The sequence below is a fragment of the Zeus faber genome, assembly GCF_960531495.2.
Source record: "Zeus faber genome assembly, chromosome: 17".
NCBI lineage: Eukaryota > Metazoa > Chordata > Actinopteri > Zeiformes > Zeidae > Zeus > Zeus faber.
This window is the reverse complement of record NC_137204.1, coordinates 30,745,031-30,770,608: the sequence shown is the minus strand read 5'-3', so window position 1 is coordinate 30,770,608 and position 25,578 is coordinate 30,745,031. Positions and strand designations below refer to the sequence as shown.

The window sequence follows — 25,578 nt, the reverse complement described above, 5'->3', positions numbered from 1 at the left end:
ATACATATACATACTATCATACATATACATACTATCATACATACTATCATACATATACATACTATCATACATACTATCATACATACTATCATACATATACATACTATCATACATACTATCATACATATACATACTATCATACATATACATACTATCATACATACTATCATACATATACATACTATCATACATACTATCATACATATACATACTATCATACATACTATCATACCTACTATCATACATCCTATCATACATACTATCATACATATACATACTATCATACATATACATACTATCATACATACTATCATACATATACATACTATCATACATATACATACATACTATCATACATATACATACTATCATACATACTATCATACATATACATACTATCATACATACTATCATACCTACTATCATACATACTATCATACATATACATACTATCATACATATACATACTATCATACATATACATACTATCATACATATACATACTATCATACATACTATCATACATATACATACTATCATACATACTATCATACATATACATACTATCATACATACTATCATACATATACATACTATCATACATACTATCATACATACTATCATACATACTATCATACATACTATCATACATATACATACTATCACACATATACATACTATCATACATACTATCATACATATACATACTATCATACATCCTATCATACTATCATACATCCTATCATACATACTATCATACATATACATACTATCATACATATACATACTATCATACATACTATCATACATATACATACTATCATACATACTATCATACATATACATACTATCATACATATACATACTATCATACATACTATCATACATATACATACTATCATACATATACATACTATCATACATCCTATCATACATACTATCATACATATACATACTATCATACATACTATCATACATATACATACTATCATACATATACATACTATCATACATACTATCATACATATACATACTATCATACATCCTATCATACATACTATCATACATATACATACTATCATACATACTATCATACATATACATACTATCATACATATACATACTATCATACATACTATCATACATATACATACTATCATACATATACATACTATCATACATACTATCATACATATACATACTATCATACCTATACATACTATCATACATATACATACTATCATACATACTATCATACATATACATACTATCATACATACTATCATACATATACATACTATCATACATATACATACTATCATACATATACATACTATCATACATATACATACTATCATACATATACATACTATCATACATATACATACTATCATACATCCTACCATACTATCATACATCCTATCATACATACTATCATACATATACATACTATCATACATATACATACTATCATACATACTATCATACATATACATACTATCATACATACTATCATACATACTATCATACATATACATACTATCATACATACTATCATACATACTATCATACATATACATACTATCATACATACTATCATACATATACATACTATCATACATACTATCATACATACTATCATACATATACATACTATCATACATACTATCATACCTACTATCATACATCCTATCATACATCCTATCATACATATACATACTATCATACATATACATACTATCATACATACTATCATACATATACATACTATCATACATATACATACTATCATACATACTATCATACATATACATACTATCATACATATACATACTATCATACATACTATCATACATATACATACTATCATACATATACATACTATCATACATATACATACTATCATACATACTATCATACATATACATTCTATCATACATATACATACTATCATACATATACATACTATCATACATACTATCATACATATACATACTATCATACATATACATACTATCATACATACTATCATACATATACATACTATCATACATATACATACTATCATACATACTATCATACATATACATACTATCATACATATACATACTATCATACATATACATACTATCATACATATACATACTATCATACATACTATCATACATATACATACTATCATACATATACATAACATCATACATCCTGTCATTCTATCATACATCCTATCATACATACTATCATACATATACATACTATCATACATATACATACTATCATACATACTATCATACATATACATACTATCATACATACTATCATACATACTATCATACATATACATACTATCATACATATACATACTATCATACATACTATCATACCTACTATCATACATCCTATCATACATATACATACTATCATACATATACATACTATCATACATACTATCATACATATACATACTATCATACATATACATACTATCATACATACTATCATACATATACATACTATCATACATATACATACTATCATACATACTATCATACATATACATACTATCATACATACTATCATACATATACATACTATCATACATCCTATCATACATACTATCATACATATACATACTATCATACATATACATACTATCATACATATACATACTATCATACATATACATACTATCATACATACTATCATACATATACATACTATCATACATCCTATCATACTATCATACATCCTATCATACATACTATCATACATATACATACTATCATACATATACATACTATCATACATATACATACTATCATACATATACATACTATCATACATACTATCATACATATACATACTATCATACATACTATCATACATATCTCTCTAGGTCGTCCTCAGACAAGCCTTCCTTCGTTGTTTCCAGTCACCCTGGTTATACCTCTGGACAGCTTGTTGGTGCTTTGTGCTCCCGCATCATTCTTGAGTACATCCACATATGTTAAAGTGGGACGTCCTCGTGACCGGTGCCCATGTGTTGGCTCCCACAGTACCAGTTTGCTGGCTGGCAGCTCCTGGTGTCTTTGGCAGTGTCCTGCTAGTCTCATTCTCCATATACATACATACTATCATACATATACATACTATCATACATACTATCATACTATCTATCATACATATACATACTATCATACATACTATCATACATACTATCATACATATACATACTATCATACATACTATCATACATACTATCATACATACTATCATACATATACATACTATCATACATACTATCATACATACTATCATACATATACATACTATCATACATAATATCATACATACTATCATACATACTATCATACATATACATACTATCATACATACTATCAGAACAACACAGAGGAGTGACACAGTATGTGGTACAGTATGCTACATATAGTACAGTAGGTAGTGGAGCCTATGTGTGTGGCTCAGTTAGGACCCCTGGTGAGGTCAGCGTTGACAGTTCTTATGTCTTGATGTAGAAACTCCGTCTCAGTCTCTGTTCTCGCTGTGTGGCTGTGGAGGCTCTTGCTCCACCACAGCAGCTGGAACAGTCCGTTGTTGGGGTGATGAGGATCCTTCATGACGCTGCAGCTCTGCTACTACACCTCCTGGTGTATAAGTCCTGCAGGGAGGGGAGGGTGGTTCCAGTGGTACGTTGGGCTGAAGGCACCACCCTCTGCAGGGCCCTCCTGTCCTGAGCAGTACAGTACAAAACAGGCAGTGATGTTGCCTGTCAGGATGCGCTCCACCGGTCCACAATAGAAGGCCTTCAGGATCCTCACCGAGACTCTGAGTTTCGTCAGCTGCCTGAGGTGGTAAAGACGCTGCATCGCCTTTCTCAGCAGAGTGTCTGTTTGTAAAGTCCATGTTAAGTCCTCTGTGATGTGGACTCCCAGGTACTTGAAGCTGCACGCCCTGTCAACAGAAGTCCCATTTATCACCAAGGGTGCGTGCGTCTCAGCTGTAATCCTCACCCCAAAGTCCACAATCAGCTCCTTAGTTTTGCTGACGTTCAGGTGGAGGCTGTTGTCCTGGCAGCAGATTTACAGGTCCGTCACATCCTCGCAGTAGACCTTCTCATTGCTATCAGTGATCAGGCCACCATGACGGTGTCGTCAGCAAACTTGATGGGTCCAAGGTGCGGGGGAGGGAGGCGCAGATGTGAACCTTAATCAGCCTCTGGAAACACTTCATGACCACCGAGGTGAGGGCCACCGGACGGTAGTCGTTCAGGCAGGCTGTGGAGGCGATCTTCAGGACAGGAACAACGGTGGACCTCTTGAAGCAGGACGGGACCACTGATTCAGCCAGGGAGGTCTTGAATATCGTAGTGAACACCGGAGCTAGATGGTTAGCACAGGTCTTCAGTACTCGCCCAGATATGCCGTCTGGGCTCGCAGCTTTCCTGGTGTTGACCTGCATCAGAGCCCTCCTGACGTCATGCTCAGACACTGAGAGTGGGCGCTCATCCCCAGCGGTGTAACTCCAGTTAGCTGGTTAGCTAGCAGTGCTGTTGCCAGACTCAAAGCGTCATAAAAGGAGTTCAGTTGGTTGGTGAGGGACGCGTCCACACTCGTGGCTGGGGAGGAGCAGCTCTTGTTGTGAGTAATAGTCTGCAGGCCCTGCCACAAGCGTCTGGTGTCCTGTTTCTCCACCTGTAGCTCCACTGTGTCTACGTCCGTTTGGCGTCCTTCACCGCCCACCGCATGTTGTACGACGCCGCTTTGTAATTGTCCATATTTCCAGATACAAGACCGTCGTTGTAAGCGGCCGTGCGAGCATTCAGAGCGCAGCATATGGATTTATCGACCCACGGCTTCTGGTTTGGAAATATCCAAACTTTAACTCTTAGAACGATGCTGTCGTGTTTGTGGCTGTGGGTGGGTTTCCTAACGGTGGTTATCATTTCTGAAGTAGGGCTGCACGATTAATAAATAATAAAATAATAATAATAAATAAATAAACCCACATGTACGAATCATTGAATCAAAATATGACTTTCTTCACATTAAATCATTCTTAAGGCTTTAAGTCTTTAAACAAATTCAGTAGTTATAAGTCATACAATAATAATAGACAGATAGATAGATAGATGGATGGATGGACAGGGAGACACACCCACTGGCTTTGGCTGGTTGGTTAAACATTCCACACTGAAAGTCTCTCACTCCCTCTATGTGTCATTCGTTCCAGTCAGCATTTCTCTCTCTCTCTGTCTCTTTCTATGTGTCATTCGTTCCACAGTTAGTCTTTCTTTCTCTCCGTCAGAAGCACAACTCGTACTTCAACTTTCAACGAAACTGCAGGTAAGATTCTATTTATCTATCTATCTATCTATCTATCTATCTGTCTGTCTGTCTGTCTGTCTGCCTGCCTGCCTGTCTGTATCTATCTGTCTGTCTGTATCTATCTGTCTGTCTGTCTGTGTGTCTATCTATCCGTCTATCTATCTATCTATCTATCTATCTACCTATCTATCTGTATGTCTGTCTGTCTGTCTGTCTGCCTGCCTGTCTGTATCTATCTGTCTGTCTGTCTATCTATCTATCTATCTATCTATCTATCTATCTGTCTATCTATCTATCTATCTATCTATCTATCTACCTATCTATCTGTCTATCTATCTATCTGTCTGTCTGTCTGTCTGTCTGTCTGTCTATCTATCTATCTATCTATCTATCTGTCTGTCTGTCTGTCTGTCTGTCTGTCTATCTGTCTGTCTGTCTGTCTGTCTGCCTGCCTGTCTGTCTGTCTGTCTGTATCTATCTATCTATCTATCTATCTATCTATCTATCTATCTATCTATCTGTCTATCTATCTATCTATCTATCTATCTATCTGTCAGTCTGTATCTATCTGTCTGTCTGTCTGTGTGTGTGTCTATCTATCTATCTGTCTATCAAGATTTGAAGATTTGAAGATGTTATTTATCACATACATACATGTAGTTAAATGTCATTTCAATGGACCCGGAGATAATGCACAATAAGTACTGGCACAACTGGCACAACAGCTAAAATAATTACTACCCAACTAACTAACAAAACTAACTGAACTAGTTAACTGAACTAACTAAACTAACTAACTAACTGAACTTAATAAACTAACTAACTAACTGAACTAACTAACTGAACAAACTAACTAACTGAACTAACTGAACTAACTAAACCAACTAATTAACTGAACTTACTAAAATAACTGAACTAACTAACTTAATAAGCTAACTGAACTAAATAACTAGCTGAATTAACTTACTAACTAACTAAATGAACTAATTGACTAACTGAACTAACTAACTAACTGAACTAACTAACTTACTTAACTTCCTGAACCAACTGAACTAACTCATTAACAAACTGGACTGACTAACTGAACTAACTAACTAAACTCACTAAATTAACTAACTAAATGAACTAACAGACTAACTAACTAACTGAACTAACTGACTATCTGAACTAACTAACCAACTGAACTAAGTGACTTACTGAACCAACTAACTGACTAACTGAACTAACTCACTAAAAAACTGGACTGACTAACTGAACTAACTAACTAACTAACTAACTAACTGAACTCACCAAATTAACTAACTAACTGAACTAACAAACTGGACTAACTGACTATATGAACTAATTAACTAACAAACTGGGCTAACTGACTAACTGAACTAACTGACTGAACTAACTAGCTAACTGAACTAACTAACTGACTAACTGAATTAACTAACTGACTAACTGAACTTACTAACTGAACTAACTGAACTCACTAACTAACAAACTGGACTGACTATCTGAACTAACTAACTAACTAACTAACAAACTGGGCTAAATGAACTAACTAACTAACCAGCTAACTAACTAACTGAACTCACCAAACTAGCTAACTGAACTATCTGAACTAACAATTTAACTGAACTAACTGAACAAACTGAACTAACTATACAAAATGAACTGATTGAACTATCTAAATGAACTAAAATAACTATCTGAACTAACTAATTAGCTGAACTAACTTAACTAACAAACTAACTGAACTAACTGAACTAACTGAACTATCTGAACGAATTAAATGAACTAACTTAACTAACAAACTAACTGAACTATCTGAACTAATTAACTGAACTATCTGAACTAACTAATTAAATGAACTAACTAACTGAACGAACTAACTCAACGAACTAACTCAACGAACTAACTCAACGCACTAACTAACTGAACTAACTGACCGACTATCTGAACAAAATGAAATAACTAACTAAACCAAACAAACTGAACTAACTGAACTACCTAACTAACTGAACTAACTAACTGAACTACCGAACAAACTAAACTAACTAACTCAACTAACTAACTGAACTACCGAACTAACTAAACTAACTCAACTAACTAACTGAACTACCTACCTAACTAAACTAACTAACTAACTAACTGAACTAACTGAACAAACGGAAATAACTAACTAAACTAATTAACTGAACTAACTGAACTAACTAACTCAACTTACTAACCAACTGAACTAACTAACTGAACTACCTATCTAACTCAACTAACTAACTGAGCTAACTAACTGAATTAACTAACTGAACTACTTAACTTTCTCAACTAACTCAACTAACTAACTGACTATCTGAAAAAAAGTGAAATAACTACCTGAACTAACTAAACTAATTTGCTGAACTGAACAAACTAACTAACTTAACTACCTAACTAACTTAACTAACTGAACCAACTAACTGAACTACCCAACTAACTAAACTAACTTACTAAACTAACTGTACTGCCTAACTAACTCAACTAACTCAACTACCTAACTGAACTGAATGAACTAACTAACTGAACTAACTAATTAACTGAACGAACTAACTCAACTAACTAACTAACTAACTCAACTAACTAACTGGCTATCTGAACAAACTGAAATAACTAACTGAACTAATTAACTGAACTAACTAACTGAACTAACTCAACTAACTGAAATACTTAACTACCTCAACTAACTAACTCAACTAACTAACTCGACTAACTCAACCAACTGAACCAACTAACTGAACTACCTAACTAACTCAACTAACTAACTCAACTAAGTAACTAACTGAACTACTTAACTAACTCAACTAACTAACTAACTGACTATCTGAACTAACTGATTCCTAAAAGGTAATTAGGATAGTAATAGAATAAAATAAGAGTAAACAGGTAATATACCGAGTTGGAATACAAAATAGAAATAAGAGGAATACACTATTATGTATATATACAGATATGTGCAGTAAAGTACATGTGAATAAAGTGAGGTAGTATGTGTTGAGATATACAGTACAGTATTCAACAGCACTACAGCAAACCAGTAACACCGAACAGAACAGCAATACAACACAGTATGCAGTAACCCAGTACAGTGATACAGTATGCAGTACAGTGTGCAGTAAACAGAACAGTGAAACAGTATGCAGTACAGTATGCTATAACCCAGTCCAGTGATACAGTATGCAGTACAGTATGCAGTAACCCAGAGCAGTGATACAGTATTCAGTACAGTACGCTACATACAGTACAGTAAGGCAGTGTGAGTGTCTCAGTACTTTTTGTTAGGACCCCTGGTGAGGTCAGCGTTGACAGTTCTTATGTCTTGATGTAGAAACTCCGTCTCAGTCTCTGTTCTCGCTGTGTGGCTGTGGAGGCTCTTGCTCCACCACAGAAGCTGGAACAGTCCGTTGTTGGGGTGATGAGGATCCTTCATGACGCTGCAGCTCTGCTACTACACCTCCTGGTGTATAAGTCCTGCAGGGAGGGGAGGGTGGTTCCAGTGGTACGTTGGGCTGAAGGCACCACCCTCTGCAGGGCCCTCCTGTCCTGAGCAGTTCAGTACAAGGCAGGCAGTGGTGTTGCCTGCTTACCCTTGAAAGACATCTGCGCCGCAGCTTCTTAGGCACCCCCCTGCACGTTGACCAGATACTATCGGGTCAATGTCACCACTCCAAGTGCCATAGCAGGGGCAGTTCTACCAGGGCCATCAACAGGAACAGAGCCCCGGTTTGCATGTGGTTATTTAGGGGCAGCACCTGGGCACTGGGGATCACATGTGACTTTGTTGATATAAAATTCTTGACTGTTAATGCGCAAGGTGGATAAATCCAATGTTAAACACTGCCTCTGGCGGTCATCCAGAATTCATCGAACTGTAGTTACATACGCAACTCTCATTTTGCTGTGGTCTGACAGGGGTTTTAGTGGGCTGACGGTTAACGCTCTGAGAGACACCAGGCTGAGGTCAGTGATGAAGTAATCTACTGTACTGTAACCAAGAGATGAGCTGTAGGTGTACCGACCGTAGGAGTCTCCTCGAAGCCTCCCGTTGACTCTACAGGTACAGTCAACGGGTACATATACAGGCCTCGCAAACGACAGTGTAAGAATTATGACCCATGTCTGTTTTTTGCTTTGTCGTAGGTGTGTCTGGGGGGGCATATCGGAGAGGGTATCTGTCCACCTCTTGGGAGGTGCTTGTTTCCCTGTGGGCTGAGTGGGTCAGGATCTCGTCCTGTCCTGGCATTGAGGTCCCCAAAGACTACCATGTGGCCATGAGCCTGGAAATGGTTCATCTCATCCTCCAGGATGGAGAACATGTCATCCTTAAATATTGGGGAGTCCATTGGGGGAATGTCCATTGGGGGAACATCTACCTGTAGCAAACAGGTAGATGTTTTCCTTGTTTGAGGAGTGCAAAGTCCTTCAGAGTCTTTGTAAAAATTGGCACTGTTGCCTTGAAGATGTGCAATTGGTCGTACAGGCTATGCTGGTCCTGGGTGGGGTGGGAGTCAAGCCAAGTAAACATTTGGCTTCATTGCACCCTCGCTGGAGATTTGTGTGTTTACTCTTTGAATGAAGACGGGGGGGAAGTCCCATCTTGGTAGCAGAGTAGAGATGACAATATTTGTGTTGGGGAGTGTAGAGGAAGCTCTTTCTTGACAGATTTTGTCCCCTTTTCTCCCTGCAGTTTAGGTCATTTGTGCCGGTGTGGATGATGATGTGGCTAAGGGACCCCAGGGGGTCCTCTGTCAGCAGCTCCATGGCATGGCGGGTATCCTGGCACTTGAGTTTAGCAACTGTGTGGTTTGGGAAAAGTTTTTTTTCTCTTCCACATACCTCCCATTTGAGTCCATGAGGAGCACAATTTGTGGATTTTGTTTTGGTTGGTTGCTTTCTGGAGGTCTGGTAGTGGGGTTTGTTGGAGGAGGAATTTCTTGGGTTTGGAGCTCTTTACTTGGTGGTGCTGGTGCTGTTGATTGGTTGAGTGTTTCATCTGGATTCCGTTCTTCAGCTGTCTCCTGCAGTAAAGCATCCTCATTGTCTTGGAGTCTTTTCACCACAGTTCAGAGAGCCGACATGTCTACCGCCCCCTCTGTGTTACTGAGTCTGCGTGAGGGGTTGTTTTTGTTCTGGACTGTTGTCTGTCCAGATTGGAGTGTGTTGATTGTGTGTTCCATCTCGACTTGCTTAATCTCCAACTGTGTAAATCTGTGTCTCAGTTCACCAAGGGAGGAGGGCACCGTAGTGGGGTTCTTAAGTGGGGTTCTTAAGTGGGGTTCTTCTATGCCATTGTCAGCTGAAGGTGGGGTGTCCAGTTAGTCTGTGGTGGGGGTGTCCTCACCAGACTGGACTTTCTTCTCCTGTGCCGTCCCTCTCCACCCAGGTAAAATGTCTCCTCATCTCTCCATCATTATCTGTCTGGCATCCGTCCATCTCGGTCTAGGAGATGAAGTGCAACAGGAAGTCATCAGTGCCCGTAAGCGGCCATTTTGAATTTGAAATATTTCATCAGTAAATTATTGAGATTAACAGTGAACAGAGAAACAAGACTGTTGTTTTGAAAATCGAACATTTTGTCCAGTGTTGTTACAGTTGATGTTGTTTGTGTCTCTTTGTTTGTTTATGACAGGAAGCCATTTTCAAAATGGCGGGTGGTCCGACAGGGACGTTGGCTCCAATGACGTCCTCGCGGCCGCGCGTCACGCTGTCCACGAGTTCAACGCCCGCTCCAAGAACAGGAGGACATTCAGGCTGGCGGACATCCTGTCCGCTAGGATGCAGGTGAGGAGCTAGAAGACAAGGAGACAGTCTATGACCTAAGAGACACTTTAGGAGACAGCCTAGGAAAAAGGACACAATCTAGGAGATAAAACATTGTCTAGGAGCTAGTCTAGAAAGCAGTCTAGGAGCCAGGAGACAGTCCAAGAGCTTGGAGACAGTGTAGGAGCTAGGAGATGTTGTAGGAGCTAGGAGACAGTCCAGGAGCTAGTAGACAGGGTAGGAGACATTGTGAAGTTATCCTTTATTTCTCATTAGGTTACCAACGTGATCGAATTCAAGATGGACGCCGTCCTGGGCAAAACCAAATGCCTGAAATTGGAGAGTCGCGAACTGGAGCAGTGCACTCTGGGGAAAAAGGTGATGCGCACCTGCTAGCAAGCTAGCTTTATGGACCTGCCTGTGTTAAAAATTGACTTTTAACACAAATAAATGTATCCAAAGATACATTTTGGTGGGCACTAACTCAAGAGGCCGAGAGTGTAGTAATTAGAAGGTTGTAAAATGTAAAATAAATAAATAAATAAATAAATAAATAAATAACAATTAAATTAACAGGAAACAAAACCACATTAACAGAAAACACAACAGCCTTAACAGGAACACAAACGTATTTACAGAAAGCACAAACGTATTAACAGAAAACAACCACATTAACAGAAAACACAAACACATTCACAGGAACCACAACCACATTAACAGAAAACCCAACCACATTAACAGAAAACACAACCACATCAACAGAAAACACAACCGCATTAACAGAAAACACAACCACATCAACAGAAAACACAACCGCATTAACAGAAAACACAACTGAACTAACAGGAAACACAACTACATTAACAGAAAACACAACCACATTAACAGAAAACACAACCGGATTAACAGGAAACAACCACATTAACAGAAAACACAAACGTATTCACAAAAAACACAAACACATTAACAGAAAACCCAACCCCATTTACAGGAAATATAACTGCATTCACAGGAAATACAACAGCATTAACAGGAAACACCAACATAATTACAGAAAACACAAACGTATTCACAGAAAACACATCCGCATTAACAGAAAACCCAACCGCATCAACAGGAAATACAACCACATCAACAGGAAATACAACCACATCAACAGGAAATACAACCACATTAACAGAGTTAACAGTGTTTGTGTTCATGCAGTTGTGTTTTTTACCATTTGCTTGTGTTCTGTCGGTTTGCATGCGCTTTCTTAAATTGCAGTGTGAAGAGTGTAAACAATGAAGGACTGAGATGGAACAAAAGAGAAGGAAATAATAAATGTGTGTTATGATTCGCTGATCAAATAGTATTTTTTTTTTTATTTCTTAAATGTGCTTTGTATATATATGTTTATGATAACCATAATAATAATAATAATAATAATAATTATTATTATTATTATTTATAATAAGAATAATAATCTTATTATTATCACAATTATGTATTAATTGTTATATTATTATGTATTGATTGTTATTATTTATTATTGTGAATTACTATTGTTATCATCATTATTATTATTTCAGCGACTCACATGCACATTTGATGTGCGCTTCGATCCTCGCATGGACAAACACGAGGTGGTGAGCACTTCCTGCCAAAGGCCAGCACCTTCCGGCTCCTAACCACGCCCTTCATGGTCCTAACCACGCCCTGTCCGGTCCATAACCTCGCCCATCCCGGATAAACCATGGAGTCAGAAGAATTATTGTATTGTTCTTTACTTTTGTAGGTTTTTTTATTTTGTAAAACGGCTTTTTGACAATAAAAATTGTTTTTCTTTTTCCCGCAGCTGATCTGAGTTGTGATCTTTGATATGCTGTTGCTGTATTTATTTTTATTTTTATTGAGGAGAAGCATCGTATTTTTCCACCCCCACCCCCACCAAGGTGCCTGGCCCCACTCGCCCGACAACCACCACAGTTTTCCTGCTATGTTTACTTCCGTACGACAGCGTGCTGCGTGTCACGTCCCTGTTACTTGTGGGCATGGCGGTCGGTTCAGCACCGTGACCCGTTCACACTGGAATGTGATACTGGCCGCATTTCAAAAATAATGTGAACAGCCAAACGAAAAAAATCGGCTGTGAGCAATAAATCCGAGGCGTGAGGCTGTTCCGCTTTCTACACACCACCTAAGTGACATTTCCAAGGCCCTCTGACACAGAGACACAGAACACGGGGTTGTTAACATCAGTTTATTGTAGAGAGTGGGCCAGCTGGAACAAGCCAGGAGCAGATGGAACACGTCATGACAGGGCTCCTCTCCTGAGTGAGTGTGGGGATGGGGGTTTTACCTGCTGCTCCTGAGACCAACCAACGAGCATCAGGTATGCAGCCACCCTGATCCCAATCATCTAGATCCAGGTCAGGTGTGGCTGCTCAAACCATCCCATCCACACACCACAGGTGCTTTGCAGACAAAGGTTTTCTTCAAACCCACAGACACACACGCACCATCACACAAAGCCAGTTACCAGCCCAACACGTTCACTGGTATTCACATCACAAACCATCCGCTTATTCAGACCCAAAGCCAGGGCGCAGACAAGCACCACACTAAATCTAAACCCTGAACCCTAAACCCTGAACCCGAAACCCTGAATCCTTAAACCCAAAACCCTGAACCCGAAACCCTGAATCCTTAAACCCAAAACCCTGAACCCGAAACCCTGAATCCTTAAACCCAACCCTCTTCTCTCTTTTATTCTTATACTTTTTATTATAATTACTTTTATTATTGTTATAATTATTATTGTTGTTGTTATAATTGTTATTATTATTATTGTTATTATTATTATTATTATTATTATTATGATTAATATTTTTATTATTATTATTGTTGTTGTTATTGTTGTTATTATTGTTATTTTTATTATTATTATTGTTGTTATAATTGTTATTACTATTATTATTGTTGTTGTTGTTATTGTTGTTATTATTGTTATTATTATTATTGCTGTTATAATTGTTGTTATTACTATTATTATTGTTGTTGTTGTTATTGTTGTTATAATTGTTATTACTGTTATAATTGTTGTATTACTATTATTATTGTTGTTATTGTTGTTATAATTGTTATTGTTGTTGTTGTTGTTATAATTGTTATTACTGTTCATTTTATTGCATTTGCATGTCATCGTTCTCTCTGCTTGGTTGCTTTGGATTCTTTTTCCAACTGTTTTGTTTGACGTCTGGGGAACATGAGGCGACGTCGTTCATTTTAAAGTGTGAGCCGGGCGCCCCCTGCTGGTGGCGGCTGCGCTGTACGCTCCGTGTGGACATGGACTTATGGTCAGAGGTGCAAAAGCCGCCATTGTTCACAGCACTTTCTTTATTCTTTTTGTTTCAAGCCTCCTTTCGTGTCCCTGGTGTGAGTTACATTTGCATGGACATCAATTATTTGAATTATGATTTTATACCCAATGTTCTGAGCACTTTGACATAAATGTATTTATTCATTGAGGGGTGGTTTGTGTCATCCTATAGCCCCTCTATACACATACGTGTGTGTGTGGACATAGTACACACCTGGGGGAATGGGATGTGGCCCCGTGGAGCTCTGGCAGGGACCTGGGGGCCCCCTGCCCTCCTAGTTCCTTGGTGTTGACCGATGTTGAGGCAGCCCCCGGAGAAAAGCACCGGAACTGAAGGCTCCGGATGGCGTCCGAACTGGGTCTATAATCAGAGGAAATCAAACAACTTATTTCAAAAGGTTTTGAGCAACTGATGATACAAAACAAATGTAATGTCTACGCTTTACATGGAGAATGGAGTGGAATGCTGCTGAGCACAACACCATCCAGAGCATGGACGAGACAGGTGGTGTCACCCACATAACTTTTACTACCCGAAATGTAACCCTTACCCCATATAAACTCACAAAAAGTTAGGGCTATTGGGCTTTCAAGTGAAATTTCAGGATGAAGCTAAAATGCACTATAACCTTTACAGGTGAACTTCATTTGACCTTCTCTAAACCTTTGAATGCACATGTCCAACTGTTCAATGTTTCAGTACTTTTTGCACAACTTGCTGTTCTCCAACAAGGAGCTGAACGGCAAAATTCACAACAGGTGTTTGTGTCACGACCAGAACTGGGAGAGACCCAAATCACGACACAGGGAGATGGAAGGCAGGCAAAGGATGTTTATTAGCCGGGACGGTGGAGCTGGCCGGGGGGACCCGGTCGGGTGGGGATGGAGCAGGGCAGGGATGATGATGACCAGGAGATGGGGTCCAGGATCCGGGTGGAGAGACGGGGAACCAGGCTGGATGGAGATGGATGGGCAGCCTTTGTCGACGAGCAGAGACAGGCAGGTAAACCGGGCTGGCTGGATTTGGAGACAGACTGGGTCGACGAGAGGAGACAAGCAGGTAAGGGGAAGACGAGACAAACTAGGAACAGGCACTAGGAACTTGGAAGGGAGCCAGTAGCAATAAAACTCGGGGAAAGCTAGTTGACGGTCTGGCAAGGAATGACTAGGAAGCTGGGACTAAATACTGTGCAGGTAATAGCCTCAGCCGCGGGGGTCCACTTGAAGGCCACTGCGGTGGAGGTAAGAGCTGAGAGGGGAGCAGCGATGCGACTGAAGTTACGCATGAAGCGCCGGTAGAAGTTTGCAAACCCGAGGAACCGTTGGAGCTGCTTCCTATTGGCTGGGGTTGGCCACTCCACCACGGCGGCCACCTTCTTGGGGTCCATCTCCAGCCTTCCTCGGCCAATGATGAACCCCCGGAAGGAAATGAAGAACCCTGCGCCCTGCGGAGAAGACGAGGGGCGAATAATCCCGGCAGCGAGAGAGTCGCGGATGTAAGTTTCCATGGCCTCCTGTTCGGGCCGGGAGACGTTATACAGGCGACTGCAGGGGAGGGGGGCGCCTGGCAGGAGGTTGATTGCGCAGTCGTAGGAGCGATGAGGTGGTAAGGATAGCACCCCCTGCTTGCTGAAGACCGGGGCCAGGTCCAGATATTGCGACGGAACCGAGGGCAGGTCAGGGCTCTTGGGGACCCCGGGCTGCGCGCCCGGCAGCGGGGTTGAGGCCGAGCAGAGGCAGTGGGCATGACAGTGTGTGCTCCAGGAGCTCGAGCCCGAGCGCCAGTCCATCTGAGGGTTGTGGGTCTGGAGCCAGGGGTACCCCAGAACCACGGGGTTCAGTGGGGAAATCAATGAGGAAGAACCTTAAGGACTCACGGTGGTTGCCGGAGAGTAGCAGCTTTAGGGGGACTGTCTGGTGGGTAATCCGGGTCAGATGTGACCCGTTCAGCCCCTTGACATCTAGCGGTGCGGGGAGAGGGACGGGTGTCAGCCCTAGCTGGCGTGCTAGTCCCTGGTCGAGAAAACTCGCATCCGCCCCGGAATCTATGACAGCGGAGGAAGAGCGCGTTATATCTCCCCACGAGAGGGTAACTGGGAGCAGCGGACGCGAGAGAGGGTTGGCGCTAGAGCGACCGGAACATAACCCTACCGAGGAGTCGCTCTCTCGTGGCCGGACCGGGCAGGTGGCTCGGAGGTGTCCCAGCCGGCCGCAATACAGACAGGCGCCGGTCTGTATGCGGCGTGCTCGCTCCTCGGGGGAGATCCAGGAGCGACCTAGTTGCATTGGCTCGGCATCGGAGAGAGTCGGGGGACTTCTGAGGCGCCCAAGAGTAGTGGGCGCTGGAGACCAGGGCGTGGCCGCCCAGGCGGGAGGCACGGACTGAAGTCTCGCCCCCTCCCTCTCGCGCTGGCACTCCCGTCGTCGGTTGTCCAGGCGGATGGCGGTCTCCACTAGTTGGTCCAGGTCCATGGGCTCGTCCTGCCCTGCCAACTCGTCCCGCAACTCGTCGTTCAGGGCGTGCTGAAACACGTCCTGCAGGGCTCCGTCATTCAAGCCGCTTTCTGCGGCTAGAGTCCGGAACTCGACGACGAGGGAGGCGACGCTACGGAAACCCTGGCGGAGGGAGAGGAGTCTTCTGGCGGCCTCCTTGCCGCAAACTGGGTGGTCGAAGACTCTCCTCATTTCGCGGGTGAACAGATCGTAGGAGACTCACGGGGCCCCCGATTCTAAACCGCGGAACCCCAGCCGAGAGCCGCCCCTCTCAGGCAGGAGATGAGGAACGCGGTGCGGGCACTATCGGAGGCGTACGACGACGGCCGCTGTTGAAAAACCACCGTGCACTGCACGAGGAAGGCGCGGCAGGTGCCGAAATCGCCGTCGTAAAGCGCTGGAGCCGGAACGTGGGGCTCAGGGGGGACGAGAGAGGCGCTGGGAGCCCTGGTGGGGGAAGAAGGGCGGGTCGGAGGAGCAGGGGGGGCCACGGGGGCCGGAGGACCCTGCAGGCTGCTGACGGCCGCCGAGATGGTCCGGAGGTGTTCCGCGATGTCCCGGAGGGCCTGGTCATGTTGCCCAAGCAACACTCCTTGGTCCCGGAGTGCGCGGCGGAGCCCTTCTGTGTCGGCTGGGTCCATGTTTTCCTGGCCAGACCGTACTGTCACGACCAGAACTTGGAGAGACCCAAACGCACGACACGGAAGGCAGGCAAAGGATGTTTATTAGCCGGGACGGTGGAGCCGGCCGGGGGGACCCGGTCGGGTAGGGATGGAGCAGGGCAGGGCAGGGATGATGACCAGGAGATGGGGTCCAGGATCCGGGTGGGGAGACGGGGAACCAGGCTGGATGGAGATGGACGGGCAGCCTTGGTCGACGAGCGGAGACAGGCAGGTAAACCGGGCTGGCTGGATTTGGAGAGACAGACTGGGTCGACGAGAGGAGACAAGCAGGTAAGGGGAAGACTAGACAACGAGACATAAACTAGGAATAGGAACTTGGAAGGGAGCCAATAGCGATAAAACTCGGGGAAAGCTGGTTGACGGTCTGGCAAGGAAAGACTGGGAAGCTGGGACTAAATACTGTGCAGGTAATTGATCCCAGGTGTGAGCAATCGGGCTTGAGTAGGGAGCTGCTCCTAATAAAGTGTCAAGTCAGTGCAGAGTACCAGTGAAACAGAACCAGGTTTAAAGTTTTATTGTGACAAAAAGAACAAACGTCACGTGACAATTCATCATTATTTACATTCAACATTTACCTGCAAAATAAAACATGTCATTCATAGGGTTAGGGTTAGGGTAACCCTACCCCTAACCATAATAACATATGTAAAAAATAAAATGTTAAATAATAAAATATGTCAAATAATAATATATTAAAAATGCAAAATAATAAAATATGTGAAAAAGTAAAATAACATATGTAAAATGGAAAATAATAACGTATGTAACATAATAACATATGTACAATAATAAAGGATGTAAAATAAAAAATATATAAAATAAGAAATGTTAAATAATGTTCATAAATTAAAGTGCAACGTTGTGAAAATAAAAGTCACATTGGAACAAATATAGCAGATGAACTACGACGCATCCTAAGTAGGGAAGAAGGATGCTTCCTAGGTAGGAAAGAAGTTAGGATGCTTTCTAGTTAAGAAAGGATGCTTCTGAGGTAGGAAGTTAGGACACCTCCTAATTAGGGAGGAAGGATGCTTCCTAGGTAGGAAGGAAGTTAGGAGGCTTCCTAGTTAGGGAGTAAGGATGGTTTCTAGGTAGGAAGGAAGTGAGGAGGCTTCCTAGGAAGGAAGGAAGGATGCTAATTCAAAGCGAATTCAAAAATCGAATTAGAACTGAATCTAAACTGTCTGTCTGCCCCCTTGTCTGTCTGTTTACCTACCTGCCTGCCTGTCTACTAACCTGTGTCTGTCTGTCTGGTGGGACTTCCTGTGGGAAAACAGCAGGGGGCGGGACTTCCTGTGGGAAACAGCGGGGAGCGAGGTTTCCTGTGAGAAACATGGGTGGGCGGGGTTTCCTGAGCGAAACAGCAGGGGGCGGGGCTTCCTGTGAGAAACAAGCGAGGGGGCGTGGCTTCCCCTGAAAGCAATCAGCCTGTTGGGAAGCGTCATGTTTGGTGTGGACACGGGTCACGTGTCATATGAATAAACTTTAATAAACAGCGAGAAGCTGCAGGGGGCGGGGCTTCCTGTGGGAACCAGCTGGAGGGGGCGGGGCTTAAGTGTAGGACTCTAACCCACACTTTCCTTTTCAATTGTGGTACAGGGCAGAGTCCATTTTGTAAAAGTGTGCGAGAAAGTCCCCCATTTTCAAGGGGCGTGTCCTAGTAAACGACACGGCAGCGGGCGGGGCTTCTTCAGATGAACTCCGCCCACTCCTCCTCCACTCCTACACGTTGACATCTGCTGTGCACCAGGTCCCCGATCCTAGAAAACCTCCTTGTTTCAAGTTGGTTTTGAGTTGTTGCGAGTCCTTGCGTTCTTCACGTCTCCTTCACGACGTTTCTACCATCAGGTACATTCCTGATGCTTGGCTCCGCCCTCACACATCGATGGCGACCCCGTGGCGGGCCGCCCTGGCAGCGTGTTGCGCCCCGGTCAGGTGCATGAGCAGCGCGCAGAGCGGCGGCAGCGTTGCCGTGGCGCCCACATACAGCCAGTAGGGGAGGGGAGGGGTGTGGCCCAGGGGCCAGAGCCAGAGGCCGCGGCGGGCCCCGTCACGGGCGTGGTGGGTGGCACCCGCCACAAACACCAGCCACGGCAGGGCCCGCCACGCGTCCTTCAGCCGCAGGGCGGCCATGATGAGGCGTAGTGCGAGGCAGGAAGCCGCCAGCAGGGTGGAGCAGTGGAGGGGGGGACGACGAGGGAGGGAGAGGGCCGCCTGGTGGGAGGGGGAGTAATAGATTACTTTCTCACAGACTATATTTGATTACAGATTACACACCAGATTAGGGTGGAGCAAGGGTGGTGAAACAAATGTATTAATTACATATAATTACACACTAGATTACACAGTGTTATAGCAGATTACATCTGATCAGATTACAGTAGATCAGATCAGATCAGATCAGATCAGATCAGATCAGATTACAGCAGACGACCTGGAGGGACAGGGACCCCGCAGCATAGAAGTGGTCCAGATCCAACATGGACGCCACGCCACCGGCCAGCAGCGCCTCCTGCAGGTCGCTGCGCCGGCGCAGCCCGACCACGATGGCCCACGCCCAGAAGCCGATGACCCCGTGCGCGGCGTTGTCCAGAGCGGCGCGTGCCCACAGGTGCTGACGCCCGGCAACCGAGTGGGTGAGCGATGCCACGGCAACGTCGGCTACCACACAGAAGACGGCCAGTCCCGCCGAGGCCGCCAGGGAGGCGGAGCTAAAAGTACGGAGCAACGCTCGGGCTTTCTCAGCCTCCTCTGCCAGGGCCACGCCCTCTTTCGAGACCGGGTCCGCCACCAAGGAGGAGGAGTGTGTGGGGGAGGAGGAGGGAGACTCCAGCTTTGAGTAGAATCCTTGCATCCTGGGAGTAGGGGGGTGGGGCTTCAGAGGAATTCTGGGAAACTGAGGAAGGAGGAAACAAAAGGAGGATTTGTGAAAAGGAGACTGACAGTTATACTCCAGGTACTGGTTGCCAGGTAACGGTTGCCAGATCTGAGCCAGCACCAACTGTCCCAAGCAATCTGGTTGCCCCGTTGCCAAAAACAATAACCATGTACTGTATACCTTATATTATACAAGCGTTAAATTGGGCAACCATTTTTTCAGTCTTGGCAATAAACAGCTGATGCATGGTTGGCAACCTGGCAACCAATTAGTTAGTGCCTGATTTTTGCTAAAACGGCTGCTCACCAGTGGTCCAACAGCCCATAATAAACCGATCAACTCCAATAGAGCTTGTGGTTGCATTTTGCTGACAAAACAGTTGTGAATGTTATGAAGATAAGACTATATCTGACTCCAATTACGCAGTAATGACGTCACCCAGGTGCGTTTCCATGACAATATTATTTACATTTGTGTTGTTTTTGGTGCAGGCGCATGAGGCGCTTTGTCACCGGGTCCCGTCAACTCTGTTTATCCCATTGCTTCATTGTTTGTGGCCAATCCGTGAAAAGGGCGGTGTCTGGGATGACCACAGCATCTACTCTAACCCTACTAGTAGCACTGTGCTAACTGGTGGCTAACTAGTGCGCACCCGGTGATTAACTAGCGGCTAACTAGTGGCTCGTCACGAAAAATGGCGGCTGTCGGTGGATCCATCCATAACAAAGCGCTGTTATGAGTGGGAAGGATCCTTTATAATTATAATCAATACTTCAACGCTAATGTTGTTGACAACGGGGCAACCAGATCGCAGCTGATGGTTGTCATGGGCCCGTGTCCGGTTGCCAGGGGCAACTGAGCAACCTTTGTTGTTAAGCTCTGATCCGGTGCATATCTCTTATGCCTGTGGATTGTGAGATAAACCATAATGACTGTTTTTAACCAATACAAATGAAAATCCCGAAATGTACAAATACTACAATAATCATAAAATTACACACATCCAAGTGATGAACACTCGCTACACCGGAGCTATCACCGCTAGCCGCTGTTAGCCAGCTGTCTCTGCGGGACGGAGTCTCTCCGGTCGGCCTGATGAGATGCTAACACCGCTAGCCGCTGTTAGCCAGCCGGGGCTCAGAGTGTAGCGGCTAGCAGAGACGCTAACGCTAATAACACTGTAATTACCTGAAACAACTAGAACAACACGACGCTCCTTCATGAATCCATAGAAACATGACGATAAAAACTTGTCACAACCATCATCATCACTGGTAGTGACGTCACTCCGAGCGGACGCTGAACACACCGGAAGTGCCGCCACAGCGGGACCGGAAGTCCATTATTAAAAATTAAAAAACATAAATGACACATTTAAAGCCCACGAGTAATATTTTATATTTTATTCTCTATTTTATTTTATTCTACTTTTTTATTTATTACCGTTTTCCTTGATATGTCGGGATAGAGTGATAATAATATCATACAACAAACGAACATCAATATGATTAATATTAATATGATCATTATTGATATGATCATTATTTATATGATTAGTTTGACGGATGTAGATTAAATGAGCGAAGTTTTATCAAAAGGTATTTGTAAAGTGAGCCTACACTACCTAATGCGTCCGATAGAAGGCGCAGCCTCACTACACATTCCGAAGGTGTTTAATTAAATAAATACAGATATACTGAAATAAGTATTTTAATTTAATAAATACAGATATACTGAAATAAGTATTTTAATTTAATAAATACAGATTTACTGAGATAAGTATTTTAATTAAATAAATACAGATATACTGAGATAAGTATTTTAATAAAATAAATACAGATATATGGAGAGAAGTATTTTTCATAAAATAAATACAGATATATGGAGAGAAGTATTTTAATTAAATAAATACAGAGATACGGAGATAAGTATTTTAATTTAATAAATACAGATATACGGAGATAAGTATTTTAATTTAATAAATACAGATATACAGAGATAAGTATTTTAATTTAATAAATACAGATATACGGAGATAAGTATTTTAATTAAATAAATACAGATATACAGAGATAAGTATTTTAATCAAATAAATACAGATATATGGAGAGAAGTATTTTTCATAAAATAAATACAGATATATGGAGAGAAGTATTTTAATTAAATAAATACAGATATACGGAGATAAGTATTTTAATCAAATAAATACAGATATATGGAGAGAAGTATTTTTCATAAAATAAATACAGATATATGGAGAGAAGTATTTTAATTAAATAAATACAGAGATACGGAGATAAGTATTTTAATTTAATAAATACAGATATACGGAGATAAGTATTTTAATTTAATAAATACAGATATACGGAGATAAGTATTTTAATTAAATAAATACAGATATACTGAGATAAGTATTTTAATCAAATAAATACAGATATATGGAGAGAAGTATTTTTCATAAAATAAATACAGATATATGGAGAGAAGTATTTTAATTAAATAAATACAGAGATACGGAGATAAGTATTTTAATTTAATAAATACAGATATACGGAGATAAGTATTTTAATTTAATAAATACAGATATACAGAGATAAGTATTTTAATTTAATAAATACAGATATACGGAGATAAGTATTTTAATTAAATAAATACAGATATACAGAGATAAGTATTTTAATCAAATAAATACAGATATATGGAGAGAAGTATTTTTCATAAAATAAATACAGATATATGGAGAGAAGTATTTTAATTAAATAAATACAGATATACGGAGATAAGTATTTTAATCAAATAAATACAGATATATGGAGAGAAGTATTTTTCATAAAATAAATACAGATATATGGAGAGAAGTATTTTAATTAAATAAATACAGAGATACGGAGATAAGTATTTTAATTTAATAAATACAGATATACGGAGATAAGTATTTTAATTTAATAAATACAGATATACGGAGATAAGTATTTTAATTAAATAAATACAGATATACTGAGATAAGTATTTTAATCAAATAAATACAGATATATGGAGAGAAGTATTTTTCATAAAATAAATACAGATATATGGAGAGAAGTATTTTAATTAAATAAATACAGAGATACTGAGATAAGTATTTTAATTTAATAAATACAGATATACGGAGATAAGTATTTTAATTTAATAAATACAGATATACGGAGATAAGTATTTTAATTAAATAAATACAGAGATACAGAGATAAGTATTTTAATTTAATAAATACAGATATACAGAGATAAGTATTTTAATTTAATAAATACAGATATACAGAGATAAGTATTTTAATTTAATAAATACAGATATACAGAGATAAGTATTTTAATTTAATAAATACAGATATACAGAGATAAGTATTTTAATTTAATAAATACAGATATACAGAGATAAGTATTTTAATTTAATAAATACAGATATACAGAGATAAGTATTTTAATTTAATAAATACAGATATACGGAGATAAGTATTTTAATTAAATAAATACAGAGATACGGAGATAAGTATTTTAATCAAATAAATACAGATATATGGAGAGAAGTATTTTTCATAAAATAAATACAGATATATGGAGAGAAGTATTTTAATTTAATAAATACAGAGATACGGAGATAAGTATTTTAATTTAATAAATACAGATATACGGAGATAAGTATTTTAATTTAATAAATACAGATATACGGAGATAAGTATTTTAATTAAATAAATACAGATATACTGAGATAAGTATTTTAATCAAATAAATACAGATATATGGAGAGAAGTATTTTTCATAAAATAAATACAGATATATGGAGAGAAGTATTTGAATTAAATAAATACAGAGATACGGAGATAAGTATTTTAATTTAATAAATACAGATATACGGAGATAAGTATTTTAATTTAATAAATACAGATATACGGAGATAAGTATTTTAATTAAATAAATACAGAGATACAGAGATAAGTATTTTAATTTAATAAATACAGATATACAGAGATATGTATTTTAATTTAATAAATACAGATATACAGAGATAAGTATTTTAATTTAATAAATACAGATATACAGAGATAAGTATTTTAATTTAATAAATACAGATATACTGAAATAAGTATTTTAATTTAATAAATACAGATTTACTGAGATAAGTATTTTAATTAAATAAATACAGATATACTGAGATAAGTATTTTAATCAAATAAATACAGATATATGGAGAGAAGTATTTTTCATAAAATAAATACAGATATATGGAGAGAAGTATTTTAATTAAATAAATACAGAGATACAGAGATAAGTATTTTAATTTAATAAATACAGATATACGGAGATAAGTATTTTAATTTAATAAATACAGATATACGGAGATAAGTATTTTAATTAAATAAATACAGAGATACGGAGATAAGTATTTTAATTTAATAAATACAGATATACAGAGATAAGTATTTTAATTTAATAAATACAGATATACAGAGATAAGTATTTTAATTTAATAAATACAGATATACAGAGATAAGTATTTTTCATAAAATAAATACAGATATATGGAGAGAAGTATCTTAATTAAATAAATACAGAGATACAGAGATAAGTATTTTAATTTAATAAATACAGATATACGGAGATAAGTATTTTAATTTAATAAATACAGATATACGGAGATAAGTATTTTAATTAAATAAATACAGAGATACGGAGATAAGTATTTTAATTTAATAAATACAGATATACAGAGATAAGTATTTTAATTTAATAAATACAGATATACAGAGATAAGTATTTTAATTTAATAAATACAGATATACAGAGATAAGTATTTTAATTTAATAAATACAGATATACAGAGATAAGTATTTTAATTTAATAAATACAGATATACAGAGATAAGTATTTTAATTTAATAAATACAGATATACAGAGATAAGTATTTTAATTTAATAAATACAGATATACAGAGATAAGTATTTTAATTTAATAAATACAGATATACTGAAATAAGTATTTTAATTAAATAAATACAGATTTA

The 25,578-nt window shown here is 39.9% G+C and overlaps 2 protein-coding genes across 2 annotated transcripts; one reads left to right on the top strand and one right to left on the bottom strand.

Annotated features, from left to right (window-relative positions):
• Positions 1 to 5,236: 5,236 nt before the first annotated feature.
• On the top strand, positions 5,237 to 12,962 carry LOC307243594 (cystatin). The gene is made up of 5 exons (XM_080018452.1): positions 5,237 to 5,363; positions 10,750 to 10,842; positions 10,996 to 11,147; positions 11,403 to 11,504; positions 12,698 to 12,962. Exons 2-5 carry the CDS (start codon positions 10,755 to 10,757, stop codon positions 12,794 to 12,796), a joined length of 441 nt encoding a protein of 146 aa, XP_079874578.1. The 5' UTR covers positions 5,237 to 5,363; positions 10,750 to 10,754; the 3' UTR covers positions 12,797 to 12,962.
• A 6,576-nt stretch (positions 12,963 to 19,538) lies between these two features.
• tmem267 (transmembrane protein 267) lies at positions 19,539 to 21,819 on the bottom strand (the record flags this gene model as incomplete). The annotated part of the gene is made up of 3 exons (XM_080017747.1): positions 21,730 to 21,819; positions 20,098 to 20,559; positions 19,539 to 19,877 (listed from the first exon to the last, which is right to left on the bottom strand). Exons 2-3 carry the CDS (start codon positions 20,515 to 20,517, stop codon positions 19,539 to 19,541), a joined length of 759 nt encoding a protein of 252 aa, XP_079873873.1. The 5' UTR covers positions 20,518 to 20,559; positions 21,730 to 21,819.
• Positions 21,820 to 25,578: the final 3,759 nt, after the last annotated feature.